At 39.0% G+C, this 22,432-nt stretch overlaps 1 protein-coding gene across 1 annotated transcript; it reads right to left on the bottom strand.

Annotated features, from left to right (window-relative positions):
* Positions 1-5,007: 5,007 nt before the first annotated feature.
* sox10 (SRY-box transcription factor 10) lies at positions 5,008-17,811 on the bottom strand. The gene is made up of 4 exons (XM_066673995.1): positions 17,689-17,811; positions 13,790-14,555; positions 9,982-10,244; positions 5,008-8,424 (listed from the first exon to the last, which is right to left on the bottom strand). The coding sequence occupies exons 2-4, from the start codon at positions 14,221-14,223 to the stop codon at positions 7,667-7,669; spliced, it is 1,455 nt and encodes a 484-aa protein (XP_066530092.1). The 5' UTR covers positions 14,224-14,555; positions 17,689-17,811; the 3' UTR covers positions 5,008-7,666.
* Positions 17,812-22,432: the final 4,621 nt, after the last annotated feature.

The following is a 22,432-nucleotide window of genomic DNA, read 5'->3' as shown; positions in this document are numbered from 1 at the left end:
AGGCCATAGCAATGATGTACCCTCGTAACTACTGTTTTAGCATGTTCTGTTATATTTACAGTTCTATATTCATGGTTTTGGTATTCTATGGATATTTATCAGTATACGTGCCACCTGACATAAAGGATGTGAGTTATCTTTAAAGAGGCACAGTTGGTGCCATTTTATCCCCAATCCCTGATTATAAATTTATATAAAGGTTTCCAAGAAATGAGAAACATAAGCTTAAGCTATCTTCATTTTGTTTCACATTCTTAACATAAATAAACTCTGACACAATCTTGATAGCAATGAAAGACAACAGTGAGGCACAGTGTAGTAAAATATTACAGTAAAATGTTTTATTATGTGGGTATGTTTAATCACTTTTGTGGCTGTAGCACTGACAAAGCATATAAATAGACTCCACAGGACACGGTTTAGTTTTGAGAGAATTCATAACCTCCTAAATTCCTTCTCATACAAATAAAAATATTGTTTTACTTGGAATTCACAAACGTCTGTATAATATGTGTACACACAGTTTAGTGCCAAAACCTAAGCAGATTTCACTCTACAGTAAACCACAATTTAACTGGGTTATATGGCAGGCTAAAAAATAAATATAAAAATGTAATTTCTAGTTAAAAACAACAACAATGCTAAGACCAGTTAGCAATTAATTACGATGGACAAAGCAAGGCTTTTATTCTGTAACACGAAGAAGGCTCGTTTTCAAAGCTAGCTCTACAGCGCCATCTTTTGTGCAAATGAAACTACTACATTACCATTGCTTGATTCACTTTAGTGTGTTAATAAAAAGCTTTGCCCAAATCAAAACGTTAATGCAGTGTCACTATGGAAGGAATATACTATGTTTCAGAGTGTTTATTCCCCTCATGTAAAAGATCCATGTCAGAATAGTGCAGCACGTTAGGACAACAGTCAGTGTCGCTTCCGCACAGCTCCGGGGTTCTGGTGTCTTGGGTTCGGTCCTTGTTTCAGGCCTCTGGCTGTGTCTGAAACATCCTAGATACTGTCTAAAGAGCCGTATTCTGAGGGACGTAGGCACAGAGTTTTTTTTCAAAAGGTTGCCTTGTTTCCTTATGTTACTCCAAAAGTTGTAATGACTCTGGCTAGTGAATTTAGTGCATCATTATCGTGGGTACATTGTGACGTATTACTGCCTTTGAAGTATTTCTCAACTCCAGTTTGGTAACAAATACCTGTCTAAAGGCTGCTTTCTGAGGCAATATCTCATAATTCAGCAAGAAATTAGGATCGTTTCTGTTTCAGACGCTGTGAGCAGTTTGGTGTGTTCACCTTCTGTCTTTGTGTTTCCAACCACAATCTAAAAACACATGTTTGGAGGGCAATATGCCTATGTGGAATTGTTTACAGGTGTGAATCTGTGTGTGTGTGTGTGTGAGACTGAGTGAGTGTGCCATGGCTAGTTCCTGCCTTGTGCACAATGATTCCTGATAGACTTAAGACCCACCATGATTAGGGCAAAGTGGATATAGAGGATGAATGAATGAATGATGTGGAGAAAAACACTACTGATTTACAATGGATGTCACATTTTTTATTTAGCATAATAAACCTGTGTTAATCATAATATAACATTTGTGTTTCTTGAATGTGTAAACAGCAAATTTATAAAAAAAAGATTTATAATGCATTTGGAAAGAAACTAGGTGTGTTCTATATACACAGTTCCCATTTTACACAAGGTAATGATGTGGAATTCATAAATATATATATAGTGTGTGTGTGTGTTCATTCATTCATTCATTTAGTATCTGTAAGCGCTTATCCAGTTCAGGGTCACGGTGGGTCCAGAGCCTACCTGGAATCATTGGGTGCAAGGCGGGAATACACCCTGGAGGGGGCGCCAGTCCTTCACAGGGCAACACACACTCACCTTCACCTCACAGAGAGTCACCCGAAGGAAACCCACACAGACACAGAGAGAACACACCACACTCCTCACAGACAGTCACCTGGAGGAAACCCACACAGACACAGAGAGAACACACCACACTACTCACAGACAGTCACCCGGAGGAAACCCACGCAGACACAGAGAGAACACACCACACTCCTCACAGACAGTCACCCGGAGGAAACCCACGCGGACACAGGGAGAACACACCACACTCCTCACAGACAGTCTCCTGGAGGAAACCCACGCAGACACAGAGAGAACACACCACACACCTCACAGACAGTCACCCGGAGGAAACGCACACAGACACAGGGAGAACACACCACACTCCTCACAGACAGTCACCCGGAGGAAACCCACGCAGACACAGGGAGAACACACCACACTCCTCACAGACAGTCACCCGGAGGAAACTCACACAGACACAGGGAGAACACACCACACTCCTCACAGACAGTCACCCGGAGGAAACCCACACAGACACAGAGAGAACACACCACACACCTCACAGACAGTCACCCGGAGGAAACGCACACAGACACAGGGAGAACACACCACACTCCTCACAGACAGTCACCCGGAGGAAACCCACGCAGACACAGGGAGAACACAATCACACTCCTCACAGACCGGAGGAGACCAGACAGTCACCCGGAGAGGGAATCGAACCCACAACCTCAAGGCCCCTGGAGCTGTGTGACTGCGACACTCCCTGCTGCACCACAGTGCCGCCCCCCTGATTAAACTATGTAAAAATAAATAATAATGCACTCATATTTGACATGAAGGAGCTGCTTTTATTTATGGCTAAAACCTCCTAAACTGACTCACTCAGTCCATCACACATTCACTCACTAAATTAATATTCTGGTGCTTGCCCATTTTCCTGCATTCATCAACTTCAAGAACTGACTGATTACTCACCCGACATGTCCCACCCCTTGACATGTGCCATGGTAATGAGATTATGTTATTCACTTAACCTCTCAGTGGTTTTAATTTTGTGGCTGATTGGTTTATATTCTTGTCGTTCTCCAAATATCTTTTCTCTGTGACACTAGAGGTCAACACTTCAGTCACCCCACCACTTTATCACCCTTTTTCTCCATCCTTTCTGTATTTCCCTCCCTTCTTTTTGTTGTCTCTTTTTCTTGCCACTGCCTCTCTCTCTCTCTCTCTCTCTCTCGTCTCTTGCTCAGCCTCTCTCAGAGCTGAATGGCTCTCTTTGTTTAGTGTAAAGTATCACACAGCCGATTAAATGAGGGGAATTAGGAATCAGGCTTAGCCTGCAACACACACACACACACACACATACACGCTTCCAGGAATGTGTGTATAAAGAGCATGGGACTGTGCTGGCCTAAGAGGCACTCAGGTTTAGCCCCAAGTGTTGCTGGGAATTTTCTCTCTCTCTCTCTCTCTCTCTCTCTCTCTCTCTCTCTCTCTCTCTCTCTCTCTCTCTCCCCTCCCATGCAGTCTGTCTCTGAGTGTCATGTCACTGTCTCTGTATTTCTCAACATTGTAAATAGGGCGGACAGTGCACAGTGGCGTAACAGGTAGTGTCGTTGTCACACAGCTCCAGGTTGACTGCAGGGTTCAAGTCTCGCTCCGGGTGACTGTCTGTGAGGAGTGTGGTGTTTTCTCTCTGTGTCTGGGTGGGTTTCCTCCAGGTGACTGTCTGTGAGGAGTGTGGTGTGTTCTCCCTGTGTCTGCGTGGGTTTCCTCCGGGTGACTGTCTGTGAGGAGTGTGGTGTGTTCTCCCTGTGTCTGCGTGGGTTTCCTCCAGGTGACTGTCTGTGAGGAGTGTGGTGTGTTCTCCCTGTGTCTGCGTGGGTTTCCTCCGGGTGACTGTCTGTGAGGAGTGTGGTGTGTTCTCCCTGTGTCTGCGTAGGTTTCCTCCGGGTGAATGTCTGTGAGGAGTGTGGTGTGTTCTCCCTGTGTCTGCGTGGGTTTCCTCCGGGTGACTGTCTGTGAGGAGTGTGGTGTGTTCTCCCTGTGTCTGCGTAGGTTTCCTCCAGGTGAATGTCTGTGAGGAGTGTGGTGTGTTCTCCTTGTGTCTGCGTGTGTTTCCTCCGGGTGATTGTCTGTGAGGAGTGTGGTGTGTTCTCCCTCTGTCTGCGTGGGTTTCCTCCGGGTGATTGTGTGTGAGGAGTGTGGTGTGTTCTCCCTGTGTCTGCGTAGGTTTCCTCTGGGTGACTGTCTGTGAGGAGTGTGGTGTGTTCTCCTTGTGTCTGCGTGGGTTTCCTCCGGGTGATTGTGTGTGAGGAGTGTGGTGTGTTCTCCCTGTGTCTGCGTGGGTTTCCTCCGGGTGATTGTGTGTGAGGAGTGTGGTGTGTTCTCCCTGTGTCTGCGTGGGTTTCCTCCGGGTGACTGTCTGTGAGGAGTGTGGTGTGTTCTCTCTGTGTCTGCATGGGTTTCCTCCAGGTGAATGTCTGTGAGGAGTGTGGTGTGTTCTCCCTGTGTCTGCGTGGGTTTCCTCCGGGTGACTGTCTGTGAGGAGTGTGGTGTGTTCTCCCCGTGTCTGCGTGGGTTTCTTCCATGTGCTCCTGTTTCCTCCCACGGTCCAAAAACACATGGTGGTAGGTGGATTGGCGACTCAAAAGTGTGCATAGGTGTGAGTGTGTAAGTGAATGTGTGAGTGTGTGTCGCCCTGTGAAGGACTGGTGCCCCCTCCAGGGTGTATTCTCTCCAGGGTGCGCCCAATGATTCCAGGTAGGCTCTGGACCCACCGTGACCCTGAACTGGATAAGGGTTACAGATAATGAATGAATGAATAATTGAAATTATTAGCATCATTACAGTCTGGCTAAAGTTTTCTAGCATTTTAAACTAGAAACCTGATGTTATGAAGTTACAAAAATGTTTATGCTAGTTACAGTACATATAGATTATCAGTCTGATGTATATCATTCACAAAGTTTGAAAAAAAAGCAATTAACTGCTTCCTTAAAGCTTTTCAAACACCACAACAGAGCTCAAACTAGTTCTTAATGAGTCCGTTTTCTCTCTCTCTCTGTGTGTGTGTGTGTGTGTGTGCGTGTGTGTGTGTGTGTGTTAGTTTCACAGTACACGGCAACAGCAGATTTTCATACAAAAAGCAGACAAAATGGAGCTTTATTTAGTGAAGGAGGGTTGTTAGTGTCTATGCTGTTCCACCCTGTTATTCACACTGGAACACTTTTACTTGCGCAAAAATACAAAAGAACATACAGCGAGTACACGACATGGAAAAAAATCACTTCACATCAGATAGAAGAAAAAAAAAACTATTAAGAGTGAATAAAAACATAATACCAGCAAATATAAATAGTTTTGTAATATATAACAAGCTCCGCCTACTGTAGGATGAAAGCTCTAAAATTGAGTTTTTGTATTTTTTATGATACTAACACTAAATAAAGACAGAGAAAATAGTCAAAAAATCAGTTCAGAAGGAATCAGATAAAAAAGAGAGTTAAAACTGTTAAATAAACAGAACGTTCAAATAGCTTTCTTCAGATTGTATGGGGTCATATAATCATACGCTTTAGGATTTTTGAGATATATATCAATTACATCAATTATTGCAAACTGAACGTATCGTTCTGGCACTTACGACAATCATTCACATTGTTGTGTATAAACCAAACAAACACCAATGTGCTAAAATGGCCTGAATGCTGTTGTGTACAAAAGATTAGTTGTGTATTACGTTTCAGTCTGTTATAGGCACCTGTGGCAGACAGTAAGGCAAACTGGCATTCAGTACTCTCTCTCTCTCTTAGTTTATACTTATAAAATAAAGAAAGCCATTTAATACAAAAATGAGCAACAATTGTTACTGGACATCTAACCTCTATGTTTGACACTAATATATACATATGTAGTCAAAACTAACTTCATTACAAAAACAATAATAATAATAATAATAAAGCAGGACAGTGGTGGTGGTGATGATGCTTCAGTGTAGCTATGGCAAAAAAAAAAATAAAAAATTATAATAACAGTAAATAACACAACAAAGAAAAATGGCCTTGTTTTGGTTAACAGGAAAAACTGTTAATTCAAAAAAAAAAAAAAAAAAAAGATCATTTAAATGTACAGGTGAAACAGTCTTTCAGATTCCTTTTTGTGTTTAATTGGGATATAGCAGTGCTCATGTCCACATCAGTGCTGGAGAAAATACTATCGCTCCAAATTCAACGAAACTGGAGCGGAAAAAATGGACCATCAGGCTGGTGGGAAGGGGGAGTGGGGGCTTGGCATAAATTGTTTGGCAACTGGCTAACGGGATTGGGCTAACAGCATGTGTGTGTTTGTTACTGCTGTGTAAAGTTTTGGTCTCAAAACTTTGGTCAATATTCTTCGTTAATAGACATTGGTCAATGTTTTTTATTGTAAATGTAGAGGCAGGGAAAGTGCCCTAGAGAAAGTTCTGTCGTTTTGGCCTTTGAGGGTGTAAAGCCTGAGATGGATATATAAATCTTCTGAGATTAGAATATACTTTGTACGTAGTCAAATATGTTTTGTTATTATTATTATTAAGTAGTTCAGCAAAAATAAATTTTTTCTCCTTATAGTCGACATAGCTATGAAATGTTTGGTATCTGAAGTTGCTACTCTAGCTGCTTTAGCTATGAGGCTAATGTTGTTAACAAGCAATACCAGATTCCAATAACTCATTTTTATAGATGTTTATGTTTATTATATATCATACAATGTCTGAAAACACATAGGCATGTATGTGAACAACCAGGGAGTCTGTGATCTTTTAGAGTTGTAAGTTAGCACAATGCTAATAAGTAGGCTATAGACTAACTACAGGCAGAGATTGTTCCTGTACAATCAAAAATGCCTTTGCTACACTTCAGAGTACATCATAGGTCATTCCATGACCCGAGCATCAGGTTTCAAACAGACAAAATGGCTTCAGCCATTAGCTCTACAACAACAGGGCTATGCTAAGGCGCTATAAACACCACAGCATTGGGCTATGCTAAGGCGCTACAAAACACCACAGCATTGGACAATGAATATCATGTGACATTCACAATTTCATTCTTCATTCTTAAATTAATTTATTTTATTGTAATTGTTAGCAGTAATTGAATCTCTGTAATACATCTGCTGATGCTTCTTGTCATATCATCAGTGCTGTTCTGAGAAGCATGACTTATAGAGAAAATATGATTAATAATGATGACAATACCAACTTCTTCATGTAACTTAACTGAAGTGAACATAAGAATATAGACATAGTCTGAGAGTTGCAGCTGAAACTCTACTTAACCATTTAACATGATATTTTTCCAGGTATTTGAGGATTCTGGTACACCATCTATTCTTGTTAACTCCATTAGCCTTGGTGCTAAAATATCTAAGCAAACTTCTGATACCAAATATTGCTTGGTTGATTAGTAGGTAATGGGGAAATTATAGTTTTTTTTTGCCAAACTTTTGCTTTAAAGGCAGCTCTGTATCTGAACACCCTACACTCACACCATTCCACTACCTAGCTACTAGTATGTATTGGGACCCCTGTTTTCCTTCATGTGCCTGCCTGGGTGTGGGTATGTGGGTATGTTGCGGTTGAAAAAAGGGTGATGATACAGGTTGCTCCCGCAGTTGGATCTATGTTGCTGGGGCTACACAATAAGGTCTCATTCAAGCCAACATTCTTTTTATCTTTATCATAATATTCTTTTTCCTCACTCCCGAGCCTATGTGTCAGTCTCTAGCTGGGTGTGTTGTGTGTGTGTGTCATGGTCGTGAAAGTGTGGTGTACACAGGCTGTTCCCAGTGTGTGGGACTGTGTGATTGGGGGCCAGAGGCTGGGTCAGTGATGGCAGTGTAAAGTGGCCTCTGTGCTGGGCCCATGTATGAAAAGGCAGAGTAAAGCCCAGATGCCTGGCTGGAGTGGGCGTAGTAGGAACTCGATGCTTGATGCTCAGCATAATCTGCAAATGGAGCCGCTCTGGTGGCCAGTGAAGGGAAAGCAGAGCTGTAATGTGGCAAGCTGAGTGGTGTGTAGGTCACATGCGACCCGGAAGGTGTGGCGTCACTGGAAAAATGCGTTTCGCTCTTTATTTGCGTTTTCCCACCACTATCCGAACCCAAATGCTGCTGCTGTTTGGATAGCCAGGTAGCGGAGTGACCACTAGCAGCAGCTAGTGCTGAGGAGATGCCGTAAGAGTAGGAAGCCGAGCTTGAACCGGCAGACGCCCCAGTGCCCTGCTGGTGGTGGCCATTGGGTGGCAGGTACTGGTCAAACTCGTTGACATCAAAGGGCTCCATGTTGGCCATCACCTCATGGCTAATCTCACCAATGTCCACGTTGCCAAAGTCAATGTGTGGTTTTCCACTTCCAGATGCAGAGGAGGAAGCAGAGCTTGCATCTGACCCTACCCCCAGAGAGCTCCGGCTGCTGGCTCCGCCCTCTCGCTTCCCTTCACCTGATTTGCCTCCCTGGAGCTCAGTTTTGGGCGTGGTGGGGGGTGTAGGAGGGCTGTGGTTTGGACCTGTACATATAAAGATCAACAACAAAAAAAACAGATAGAATGTTGAAGGGTTTTAGGGGTGTCATTTGTTTTATTTCATTTATTCAGGAGATTAGAGAGTATAATTTATCTATATAACACCTTGCTGAACAAAGACAATAGTGATTATTTATCTGCTACAGTGGTAACTGACTGTAAATGAGTCTCATCATTGATAGTTTATTATTAGATCACTTAACTGTTATCAACAAAACCATGAAATGGACAATTCTAGAATAGTGTAGTGTATGTTTCCCCCTCAGTTTCAGTTCTGTGAATCCCATGCACTGCACGTTTCTGTACATTCACCTAATTTAACACTCGTGATTCTACAAAATCCACAAACTAATTTGATTATCACAGATTAACACAGAAAAAGTGAAAAACAAAAATCTGTCCACGTGGAAGGCAGTGGTGTTACCCACTAAGCTGTCCCAGCAATTATGGAACATTTGTTGTAATTGGATCTTAATACAAATATTTTGGAAGACTTTAGGACATTTTATAAAATGCAATAAAAACAAGAATCTGTGATAAACTGATAAAAGATTGATAAAATTTTCATAGTTTTACTGACCAACGTAATATTATTTTTTAAAGTGAAGGACACAGTTGGAACAGAGGTATGTTTACCACTGTGTTACGTCACTTTTTTTAAAATTAAACATTGTAATTATTAGGGAACTGAGGATACTATTTGGTGAAGTTGGAACTATTTGGTGCAAGTGAAATTAGGTAAGACAATTATGTACCACATATTTTAAATCCTCCTCAGGCAGGCCAGTCAAGCACACACACGCAATTCCTACGAAGCCATGCTGTGGTAAGACACGCACAATTAGGCCTGGCATTGCCTTGCTGAAATAACCATGGACTTCCTGGGACACCATATGACAGACACTGGCTTTTGCAATTTGCGCTGATAACAGTTTGGATGGTTTGGATGTGCATAAATGGCTAGACATGAGTTTTTCCAGAAAACAAGTTGAAATGTGAACTCAGCATAGATTTTCACTGTGTTTTGGATCACTCAGAAACCAGAGCACCCAGAGAAATCACAAGCTGACAATGGAAAAACACCAAACTCTTCACATTTAGTGACCTGAGGTGGGGTTTGAACCCCTGGGGCTGTGTTGCAAGATATAATCAAGTTGGTCACATAAAACATTAATTCATAATCTTGGTCACAAAACATAAAACTGCAACAATTAATATCCTCAGTTCCCAAATGATTAAAAAGGTAAATATAAGAAACAGTGATATAACACAGCAGTAAGCATAACACTGTCCCACATTTTGGCATGTGTTGCAGGCACAAAGTCATAAATTTGTGCATATTAACAAATTACAACGGGCGAGTTGATCACTTGAAGTTTGGAAATCTTTTCTTTACAATATTTTCAATTATTTAAAAATTGTCAGTTATTTTAAACCTGATTCTTGTTTTTATTGCATTTTACAAAATATCCCAACTATTCCAGAAATTGGGTTTGTAATTCTAAAGTAACATTCCTGTGTAAGGTGCAGCCCGTGACTTACCTGCAGCATGTGGGTGGTGTCCATCAGCCAAAGGAGACCCTGCCCCACCTCCATGGGCCACCTCCAAATGGAGGCTCTTGTAATGTGATTGGCTGTGGCTAACCTCACTGTCCCCATGGCCATCTTGATCAGAGCTAGACCCAGGTTTTCCATTCTTGCGTCTGCGTGGCTGATATTTATACTCAGGGTAATCCTTCTTATGCTGCTTTCTCAGACGCTCTGCCTCTTCAATAAATGGCCGTTTATCATTCTCATTTAGCAGCCTAAACAAGACACACACACAAAAAAAAGAATAAATAATAATATTTTCAGAGATATATTGTTAGATTTCATACAACAGATGCTTCCTCCATGTTTGGAGATTCTTGATTGTTTTTAAAGAGACAAAATTACGTTACAAGAAGTTTGGTTCTAATGAAAAATAAGAGGGAGGACAAAAATGAAAAAAAAAAAACTAACTAGTTAAACATTGAATAAACATTCTACTAAATCTAACCAATCTAACACTGATAGTGTTCAGTATGAGCCTCTGTATCCAACTGGCACCGGCACTGAACAATATCTTCAACAGACTAAAGACAATAAAAACATCTGTTGAATAATACACATTAAAAAATATGGTTCTAAGGAAAAAGTTTCTATATCAAACACTCAAAGAACCTTTCGCCTTATTAAAGGGTTTATTTGCATAACAAAGGGGTTCTTCAGATTAATGGAGAATGTGTTATAGATGGTTCTATATAGAAAAGGGTTCTGTATGGCACCAGAATGTTTCTTCTATCGTAACAAGCTTTACATCATAGCAATAGAAGATGGCTCCATATAGAAACCTTCTCTAAAAGGTGCTATAGAGCCGTCTAAAGCACATTCTCCATCAATCTGAAGACCTTTTGCTTTGCCAAGAACCATGACGTATAATTTAACTAAGTGAACATACTGAGGGCAGTCCTTTTTTTCTTAAAGTATCACTTCTTCTAGACCTTAAAATGGAGTGCAGAAGAGAAAAGCATTTTAGCATGTTAGCTTTTGGCTAGCATATTTTGACTAGCATTACCGTTTGGCTGGCACATTATTGTAATGTTTAATGTAGAATGAACTAAGAACATTGTAACTTACATTGAAAGTCAATAGTTATTTTTGTTATTTTATTTTTCATATCACAGATATTTTGTTGAAAATTGGTTCATGAATCGCTACCTGAACCTAGCATTAATGGTGCTTATAATCAAGACTCAAACACTTTAAATAAAGTGATTGAATGTGTTAAACTAATAACACTATATCTGTAGCTTAACCGGGTGAACAGATAATCTCATGAATTATGAAAAAATACAACAAATATACAACAAAAACAAAATATATGTTCAATTGTATGCCACAATAAATATTTGAGGCCCTTCTGCTACAAGAGCATAATACACAAAAACAGACATTTTCTGAACATATATCTAGTGAATGGGTGTGTGTATTCTTCGTTATCTGGTTATTAAGGTGACATAAAAATGAAGCTGGTCACTGGGCAGGAATGTCATGACCTCTGTCTGAACCCTCAAAAACATAATCACCCCAGATTCCCTTTGCTCATACCACCATGAGAGTGATCTGCACTTTATGTATGTTTCTTTTTACAAGCACCTTAGCTCAAGTAATTCAAATTAAAGACAGAATAACAACATCAAAAGTAGTAACAACACAAAGGGATATGAAGATAGACTCAAAAAACAAAAGCAATTATTTTAAATAATATAAAAATAATAGAAAAAAGGGGGAAAAAAAGAAAATAGGTTGAATGTAATTGCATTAAAGCTTTATGCAGCATATCCCTGTTTGTTTACTGCTCTAACATGCCTCAAAGTCTTAAAATATTTAACCCTCTTTAAATGTGTGCGATTTTAGCTGTGGTTTCAATAATGTTTTGTGCTGAGTAATTCTCACTCCCAGTGCAAGTCCAAGTGTAGCTTTGTGAGTGTTTTCTTTGCTCTAGTGCACAAGGCCTACATGATTAACTAATGAGTTGAATCAAGTGCACTGAAGCAGAAACAAACAGAGAAATATGCAATGTGTGGGACACATCATTTGTAAAAGAACTGGACTGTAATGGAGACATCAGTAATGAATCAAATTTATATAACACCCACTAGCACTTTGTCTACACTAACTGCAAGGAGACTCTGATATTTATAAAGAAAACATTTAAATGCTATTTTTAACATGCCGTGGCCAGATGTAACCACACGGATGAGTGTCACACATACACTGCACAAGTGGCCAGACAATGTGGAGGACTTGTGAAGAACTCTCCCTCGGCTAGGTTAGCCTTAGGGAGCTTATTAGCTAACAATCCAAAATGTTGTAAGACGAAATATTTTTGGACATTTGGAATTTTGATCATAAATTTATTTTAAGTTCCATAATCGTACACTTATATGATGAGTGGTTGAACTGGCTATAACCTTTGTTTTATAACGGCTAACTTCATTTTTGTGTTTTAGCTTCACTGCTAGCTAGCAACTAGCCTTTCAATATAATAAAGCTGTAGCTGCAGTTCTGTGAAAAGAAAATAGACTTTTTACTGCCTAAAACTTAGTTTGAACATGGCAAGTCACATAGTTAAATATTAACCATTCATAATTTAGAGCTATAGCTTGGAAAGGTGATTCTGTGTTCACTCTGTTCCTCACCTCTTAAGCACTCATCTTGAAGTAATAAAGTTATAGAATGCACCATAGGGAATTGTCCTGAATTCTCTGCAAGCAAATAGCGAGGCAAAATGAAAGAGGACATGTTAAAATCGATATTGAACTGTATATGATTATTTCAGTTATTTATTTATTGTAAATGTGAGGCTAAATGTATGTTCATTAATGTATAGACACCCCTTATCATAGGTGAATACTTCTACTTTAAGGTGCAGCAATTGCGGGCACAGACATTTATTTGTGCAAACTCAGCTTGGAAAAATCTCCACAGAAACTCATAATAAATTGAAAATTGATGTTCTAGAGCAGCTGCACATATTCCCAATGCCAGGTCTGGGCAAGAGGATTGATTGTGACGGACTATGTTCTTTTGAGTGATGTAGCATCATCAAATACCTTTGGCCAGAAAAAACACCCCCAAAACATGCATATGCAGTGTGTTTTGTAGTAGTGATGAACGTGAGGCTGGACAGTGCTGCTGTTGGTCAGGATTTTCCTGAGCTGTACTAATCTGGACTCACTGGACTCTCCTGGATCCAGCATGCTTATAGTGCTCAAGGATTTTAGAGGGGAGAGTTTGTATGAGCTACATACTTTGCTATTGATCCTTCAGCATAAGCTCTGTTTATTCCCCCCCAAAACCACAAGTTGAAGGACCAATATAAGGAAGCATGAGTGCGATTTACTCTGTAAAACTGAAACAACAAGACACAGTGATGCATACCCTCTGCCCAAAAGAGAAAATACATACCTTAAAAAAACCTGGGCATCTAAATAATCTAAATATATAGTAGGTTTTAACATACATTAAAAGATTAAAAAAAGCATTGTATGCAAAAGTTTGACCTCACCCTGGTAAAGTAATATTTTGTTGGTTTGCTAAGCTAAAATAATCCTCTACACACACACACACACACACACACACACACACACAAAAGTATGTGCTCTGTAGTGGATGTTTGCTTATTAGAAAACATTTGGACATGACTGTATAAGATAATTATATTAATATTCATTTATTATTTAAATCTACCCAGTATAGGATGACATTGTATTGAATAACAGAAAGGGTTTGGTGTTAATTTATAGAGAACAACTTATAACCTCACCTCCATAGCTTGCCCAGTGTTTTGCTTAGTTCAGCGTTGTGGAGGTGTGGATACTGATCGGCCAGTTTCCTCCGAGCAGCCTGTGCCCACACCATGAAGGCATTCATCGGCCTCTTCACGTGTGGCTTGCTCTTGCTGCCAGAGTTGACGCGCACTGGCATGGGCACCAGTGTCCAATCGTAGCCGTTTAGCACCTGGCTGACAGCCTCGCGGATTCCAATCGGGAACCGGTCGTCCTCTTCTTCTGGTTTGCTCTGAATGCCACCAGGCAGCCTTGAGGCGTCATCACCGACCAGCTGGGACTGCTGGCCAGGAATGGGCGAATCACCCCCACCTGCAGCATGGGCGGAGTGACTTGGGGATATGGAATGACCATCATCCGAAACTCCTGGACTCATCTCCACTTCCGAAAGACTCTGCTCCTCCCCAGACATCTTCCCTCACTCACTCTCTGGTAAAATAACCAAACACTTGCTGGACTGTAGCTGTCTCTCTTTTTACCGAAGTCGGACCTCTGCTGTAATCTCTGCACTTGGTTTGGAGAAAGTTTCTCCACATAAATTATAAAGTATTCTCTTCTTTTTTGTTTTGCTTCAATAAAATTTTACTGAGATATTTTGGCCATTTGGGCAAAGTCATTTACAGTCTTTTCCATTCGTGTGACGTCTCTTTGTGCACTGTGTCCTGAAACACTTTTCTTCGGTTCCACCTTAACAGACAGGCTGCTGTTTGTCGATGTGTTAAACAGCTGGAAGCATCTGCTGCCCTGTGAAAGAAATCAAAAGAAGGTTTAAAAAAAATGAGTTTCCCAATCTGTAATTCATACTGGAGAATAATATGACATCACTAATTCACTCCTTGTTCCCTAACTAATACTCTAGCTGTTTAGCCATTGTACAGGGTGTAATGTAGGATCTTCATCGACTAATAAGCCACTTAAAAACACATGGAATCAAATGTATCTACTAATCAATCTAGTCAGTGTTCGTAAATAAAAGTCACCACTCGCTTATTAAGATGTTTAAACATTGAAATGTGTAAAGTACTGCTGGGATTACTTTGTATATGTTTACTGTTAGATCGTGTTAGCAGTTAGATCATTAGTATTCTGTAAAGTTTAGCATTGAGGTACATGTGACACCACAGATTTTCAAAGAAAAAAGCTAATATATTTACTAAACCTAGAACATGCACATTGCAGTTACTGGAATGCTGGGATAGCTCAACCCTTCTGAAAAGCCTGTGGGGTCAAACCTGAACAAACAACCCAATTAATCATGCTATTACAACAGTAGCTAAAGCAGTTTACTGGAAATTAGCAAAAGTAGCCTAGAAGCTAACAGAGCTCAAAGTCATGTACATTTCCACATTTTAAAACACCTTTAGCATAAATATAAGATATATTCTCAAGTTCTCATATTCTCATGGAAAACTGGTGGCCATTATAAGTTATGCTATCAGTTTATTTGGGCTACTAAATATGTTAACTATATTTAAGACCATTACTAGCCGCTAGCCAAAATAAAGCCCCCTGAACCACCAGAGGGCCCTAAGTATGCTATTCATACTTTTCCTTAAAGTGTTCTCGCATCTAAATAATACTATAGAGTAGGTGTAGGCTGTAAGGGCCCTACATTTTTAGAAACTACACTGACCACAGTGTAGCGTGACACAGCCATTGCTCAGCAGTCATCGCAGCATCCTTTTCAAATCTACAGAGTGTGTCTAATGGCACTAGCTCTCCAGAGAGTCAAGCTAAATGAATTCATAATTCATTTTAGATTTTTAGGGCCACGTTGCAATCATATGTTGGCGTCTGTTTGCCCCAGCCAGCCTGGCGTGTGTGTGTTTGTGTGTATGTGTGCGTGTGTGTTTTGCTCTAGCTTAGACCTGTCTCCTGCTAACAAGCTACTGTTTAAGGTTTGGCAGTTATTGCAAGCTCCCCGGAGGGAGAGTGCTGGAATAATCTGTGTCCGCAGCAGCACAGGGCCTCGCTTCATACACACCCGGCTGGGTAAACACACTGCAGGAAACACTAACCACGCGCCAGTGTGTGTACCTGTGTGTGCGTGTGTGTATTTGCGCCACTGAATTGGTCAGTGTTCACTGCTAGATGCATAAGCTGTAGCTTTCTGCAGCTAACAGCTTCACTCTGTGCAGAACTATTACAACTTAATTTTGGAGGGCCTCTTAGTTCAGCTACAACCCACAGTTTATGAAAACCTATAGTTGATTTTAACGCTATTATATCTTTGGTGTGTCATTAGTTATGTGATAAAACATGAATGTCCCATTTGTTGTAAGCATTAGCTGATTACCAGTGAGTATAAGCTCTGAATTTCCTCTCTCCTACATTCACCATTTGTTTCTGAATAGCATTACCTTGCCCTTAACCTCTTTTAATCACACTACCAGATGAATGGATCACATCACATTACACAAAGCTTTGCACACAACACACACTTGTAATCTAGCAAACTACCACTACAGCCTGGGGATAATACTAACACAAACATTTATTATTGACCAACATATCTCCAATATGAATCACTGAATCATATTATAATCATAATACAACTAATATGCTGAATCATATTATAAACAAATTTAATTTTTAGTCTAATATAATTCCCAGAATCAAATTACTGTACTTCCACCTCAACATCGCAATACAGTACACCAACACATATTCAGATTATATATAAAACGTATTTTTTACGGATTTCAATTTATCTTTTTTAATGAGAGTGTAATATTATACACGGTATTGTATATTTGTGTTGTTACGTGTCTGTTAGTTATTTGAACACCTCCAATTAATTCCCCAGGAAGTCTATATACGTATGTATGTGTGCGCGTGCGTCGACATGAGTCCGCACTCAACATAGCCGAGCTGTATTTAATACAGCAGAGTTGTATAAAAGTATTCAGTTCAAGTCACAGCAACTAATGCTATACAGTTTCTGTGTATCTGTGTTTTTTAATCGATTATTTATCGTGTATCGTTGTTGTGTGTGACCCTGTTCTGGCTCGCGCTTCGCTGGGTCATTCTCGAAAGATCTGCCGTTAATTCCCGCCTGCCACAGTCTGCCCCCTGTCTGAGAGGCAAAACGTTCACATGAATTCTAAACACACGGCTTCGGAAAAGCACTCGGCACAGACCACGCTCTACGAAGAAAAACGAGCAGTAAATAACGTTCAGTAACACTGACTTGACGGATACCAAAACAATAACTTGTTAAAACCGTTTTTTTTTTAAATGTCGCACCGTTTCTGTATATTCCGACAGAGTTAGGACAGAGAAGTAGAAAAATAACGGTCAAATAACTATTTAAACAAGCTCAAAATTGACAGCAAAGATAAAAATACTGCATAAAAATATAACCGTTACTATTAAAACAAAGAACACAGTAAAAACAAAACCCATTAAATGAACTAAAATCAAAATAAGTAATTCATTGGTGAACGGTTGTATTTGTTAAAAGTCATTGGTCGTTTGTCGATAAATGTTTTTGGTTCAAAATTATGTCTACGATTTCACATACTGTCACAGGAGCTACTGAAAAAATGTTTTTATTTTCCCCACAGCTTGTAAAATAATGACCCTATTTAGACGGATGGTGTTTAATGGCCCGCTAATGATAACAATAATAAAAAAATATTAATAATATCAATTATGTTTTTTAATTAGTCCACTGCAATTCATGCGCTCTCTGGAGAATAATATAACACCAATATTAAAACACCAAGAATACTACTAATAAAAAAATAATAATAGCAATAATAATAATAATAACTTGGATATCAATAAATATCGACGCTAACCGCGTGAGATCGTTCTCGATATAATAATAAAAATTATTATTATATTATTATTATTATATCATTAATGTTCTTACCTCTTTCTCTATCTCTCTCAGTATGTGTGTGTGTGTGTGTATCTCTCTCTCTCGCTCGCTCGCTCTCGCTCTCCCCCTCTCTCTCTCTCTCGCTCCCCTCCGCGTGCTGCTGGATGAATGCGCTCTCTGTGCTGCGTGCAGGACTTAAAGAGCGCCGTTGTGCGCGAGAGAAAAAAAACAGAAATAAGATCTGCGAAAAAAAATGAAAAATTGCGGCAGCTCGTCACTGATTGGCTGATGATGATAGCGCCCTCTTGCGCTGCTAGAATCTCACTGATTGGCTTACAGTGAGAAAAGGGCGGGGTTCCTGAACCCAATCACATACGGAAATATTCCAGATGCGACAGACCGTTTATTTGAACCTTTATTTAATTTATTTTTTTTTACATTTAATTAATATTAGTACTTAATTCATTATACATTACTTTTTTAATCACTTTATAATTATTCACTTGAAAACAATATAAATAAAAGATCTATATGTTTCCATTTGCAAACAATCTCAGGACACACTGCTATCGCTTTATTACATTTTTTATTTATTTATTTATTTTTTTAAAGAACAGGATACAGGGGGTATATATATATAAGCATAAAATACAGAAATCCAATTTAATTAGACATTTAATTAGGCATACAATTAGGATATAATATACTTTCTCAGAGTACATTTCCATTCACTTTATCATTAATATGTGCCTTTTTTTTTTATTTTCATGATGCTGTGACAAACTTTATGGTAATTTATTTTCGGAATTTCACACGGTCTGATTTGTGTAAATTTAATTTGCTGAAACACAGATTTCTATAATTGATAACGTTGGCTGTGCTCATTTGTCCGATATTTGAATTTTCCTAACGGCTTCTTTCATCTTCTTTTAGATCTGTCTTCACGCACTAACCTCTTCTCCCGCAGGGTCACGGAGGGGCAGTGAGGGGGCTACTGGGTGGGATTAGTGGGGGTTAGGGAGGGGCTTATACCCACAGGCGGTTACCCAGCGGACAGCCTGTAGCGCAAGCACCTGCTGTGCGCAAAAATGCTTCATTATTATTATTATTGTTATTAATATATATACATTTTTCTCAATTAACCACATAAGTTTAATATCAAGTCACTAATTTCCAAGGATTTCTTCTGCGCATTTATAACGGACAGCTTAATTTTTTTTTTCAAAACACTATTCTGAATCTAAACGTTCTGGAATGTTCTAAACATTTTGAAAGCATATATACTTATATATTTATTCTTTAAATTCCCTCAAGCTCTTTCCCAATTTCATTTGGCCTTCACTCGAGTGTTTTTAAATAGTGCTGGGTGTTTGTTAGCATGTGCGATATTGGGTTTTAGCATTTTTGTTTGGTTCTTTTTGTTTTTGTTTGTTTATTTCATCTTTGTTGCCACTCGTGAATCTCAAAATAAGCTGTAATTGTAGGATAGGTTTCAGCGTTGTTTCTATTCGTTGGTATAATGTCCATAAATCAAAGAAGCAGTTAATGCTCCTGTTAACCGTTAAACTGTTAAACGTTAAAGTAGGCCACGTATATGACTCTCTCACAGACTCTGCAGGCTTTACTGTGGCGCAGTGACACATACTGTTACGAACTATGTCACCACGGTCTGTTTAATACGCGAGTGTAAATAGTGCCTGCGTTTAACGTTTAACACTGCAGTGAGAAACATTTGTCGTCGTCTTTGGGAAGTCCGTTTTGTCGTTGTGTACTGCGGCAGAGCCACGTTTTCCAAAACCTTCGTAGGAACAGCTCTGTTTGCGTGTTCTGTTTCAGTTTCAACCACAACGAGTGGATACGCGTTCCATTACGCACGATAATACGTATGAATTTTTTACATTCTACAGCGCGCTAGTGGTTTGTAAACACGGAGCGCGGGAAAAAGACCCGGATGAAACCAATACACAGAATGCACAGAGAATATATAGAGGCTGCAGAGAATGGCCTATAGTGAAAGGAGAGATGAAGTTGGGGGGGGAGTGTCTCACGCACACAAACGCACGCGCTGTTCTACCCAACAATAAGAGCCCTGTGTTTGCGTCTCGCGCTCCCCACCCTCCACCCCCACCTCCAAAAATCACTGACTTTTTCATTAGCCATGAATGTGGAGTGTGATAAGGAGATGCACGAGAGCATCTCTCTCTCTCTCTCTCTCTCTCTCTCTCTCTCTCTCTCTCTCTCTGTGCGTCCTTTGTTTTATCTCAGGTGAATTGTAATCATGTGATCAAACGAGCCCCCCCTCCACTTTAAATGAAAAAATGGGGAACAAAAAGCAGTTCTGTGTTTATAAAGAAAAAAAAAGAAAGAAAGAAAAGAGAAAAGAGTCTCTCTCTCTCTATTTGGCGTGCGCGCGTGCGTGTGTGTGTGTGTCAGAGAGATGGTCCTTTCTTCGTCGTGTCCCTTCTAAACGCACATATGCAGTAAAATGCTGCTGGAGCTGAAGCTCATGCACCTTTTATTCCTGCGTGTGGATTCATCAGTGGATACGAGACCTCGCACACCTCTCAGTGAGTGTGTAAGCATGTGTGTGTGTGTGTGTTTGTGTGTGAGTAAGTGTATCTGTGCTTTTCCCTGTGGGTCCCTATGGGCGCAGGTGAGAGCACGCGCAGCATCAGTGTGTGACTGTGCGCGCGCGCGCGTGTGTATGTGTTGATATTTGTTTATATGCGGCGTTGAATATGAATTCAACACAACATCGGCTTAATGTCAGACATGTCCGTGTGTGTGTGTGTGTGTGTGTGTGTGTGTGCGCTCGCGGGCGGGAGGGAGGGGAGGGAAGGGTGCTGTGATGGGCCAGAGGAGAGATTTTTTTTGTTTTTTTAAACTCTCACTGTATGGATATGTTTTGTTTATATTTGTTTGTTTATTGCTCCTTTGTTTATGATTTGTTCATTTTCGCAGTCGAGCAATAACAATTTATAAGATACAAGGTTTAACGAATCTTAATGACAATATCTTTGCTGTGTACAGTTCATTTAAATGTGTTCTGATTGACTGTTAATGTTCATTATTTTTAATTATTCAACAAAAATTTCGTTTTCTGCGCTGGACATCTATCTGTATCTGTATGTAAACGGCACGTGAATGAATGTTTATCGATTCTAAAAACAGCCCTTTAATTATCTTTCTAATTGAATTACTGCAAAATGTAATATTCATTAACAAACAGTACCGCAAACGAATGAATGACAAAAAAAAATAAACGAATTGATTATATATACAAAACATAATATGAATGGGATATATATAATATAACATGTGAATATAAAATAAAATAAAATACAATAAAATAATAACAATAATATGTGCAACGAAAATGCAACGAAACAAAAATAACGGTAGCGTAACAAAAACGGAAGCGATTAATAAAATCCGATCGAAAACAAAACAAATTCGTTAGAATAATAAAATACAGGATTTAAATAAACGTTTCGGAATAAAATCGCATTACAAAAAAATGTTTTACTACGTCAGTCCAAAACTTCGCGTAGTAACAAAGTAATGAACAAGTTACACTCAACAAAAAGACTTTTAAGAACACAATATTTTATTTGATCGAATTTTATTGGAAAAAAAAATAAAAAATTAACTTTTAAGGTTAGTATCAGTTACCGTTTCTTGTAGATTAAATTATAAGTGCTTTGTTTTAAAATAAACGTCGCGATGGCAATAACAATATTCTATATAACATTTAACGTTTAAACCGTCAACTTATGAATATCAGTCGTCGTAATATTTGTAGTAGTATAGTTTAATATGTATGTTTATTCTACTCATTATTATTTGTTTTTAACTGTGTAGTTATTTTGTGATTTCAGTTTCAAACTGTTTTTACGCTTGGAATCAAAACAATTATTTATTGCTTTTGTTAATAACACTATAATGGTATTCAGTTTTATTGGCTTTAGTTTTAATGGCGGCAGCACGCGCTGCTTCTGCCATTTTCTTACAATATTAATGACGTTTAAAATATTGATCTCATTAACAGAGCTACATTATGAATACGAAAAAATACCATAATTTTTTACAGGAAAAAATATGCAATATTCCACTCTTTATTCTTGTAGAAAAAAAAACAACATAAACGTGATTTCTAAGCTTTAATTAATTAGCATCACGTGATTTAAAATAGCGATTTTTAATAAAAGTCTTTCAAGAGAAAATCATTTTTACACCATAATGCCAAATTGTGATTGTAGTAAATATGAAGATGGTAAAATATTGTGTTAAATAATTAATACTTTTTTATTATTTAAATTTTTTAATAAAAGTGGCATGTACAGATTTATTAACTTTTATCTGTAATCAATTGCAAAGCGTTTAATTAGTATTAAAAGCAGGTAAATCAAACGATTCCTGTTGCCAACAATCTTTTTACATGACTTAACTTTGGAGGTTTTGAATTTTTCTTTTTTGCTAAAATTTCCAGATCTTTGAGATCTTGCTAACACAGATGATCAATGGGATTCAGGGCACTGCAACGTGTTGATATTGTTTTCTGTTTCCTTGACTGTTCTGACTGTACACTCTCAGAAAAAAAGGTATGGTACAGGTACAATTTTGGTCACTACAGGTACAAACTGGGTAAATGTACCTTTAAGGGTACAACAGTGTTTAAAAGTCCAGTTTTGTTCCTTAAAGGTACGTTACATTCTCTTCTTCAGACGGATAGATACATGTTTGTAATCTTTCATTATAGAAATATGTCATATAAAAGATGTAATAAAAGTCCTGG

This window comes from Hoplias malabaricus, chromosome 6 (assembly GCF_029633855.1).
Source record: "Hoplias malabaricus isolate fHopMal1 chromosome 6, fHopMal1.hap1, whole genome shotgun sequence".
Lineage (NCBI taxonomy): Eukaryota > Metazoa > Chordata > Actinopteri > Characiformes > Erythrinidae > Hoplias > Hoplias malabaricus.
The sequence above is the reverse complement of the archived record's forward strand: the minus strand, read 5'-3'. Positions and strand labels throughout refer to the sequence as shown.

Excerpts from the sequence above, each read along its gene's own strand:
- sox10 (XM_066673995.1), bottom strand. The coding sequence starts at position 14,223 with ATGTCTGGGGAGGAGCAGAGTCTTTCGGAAGTGGAGATGAGTCCAGGA. Across the intron at positions 10,245-13,789 it reads ACACTGGGCAAGCTATGGAG|GCTGCTAAATGAGAATGATA; the intron begins GTGAGGTTATAA and ends TGTCTTGTTTAG. Across the intron at positions 8,425-9,981 it reads ACACCACCCACATGCTGCAG|GTCCAAACCACAGCCCTCCT; the intron begins GTAAGTCACGGG and ends TTATATGTACAG.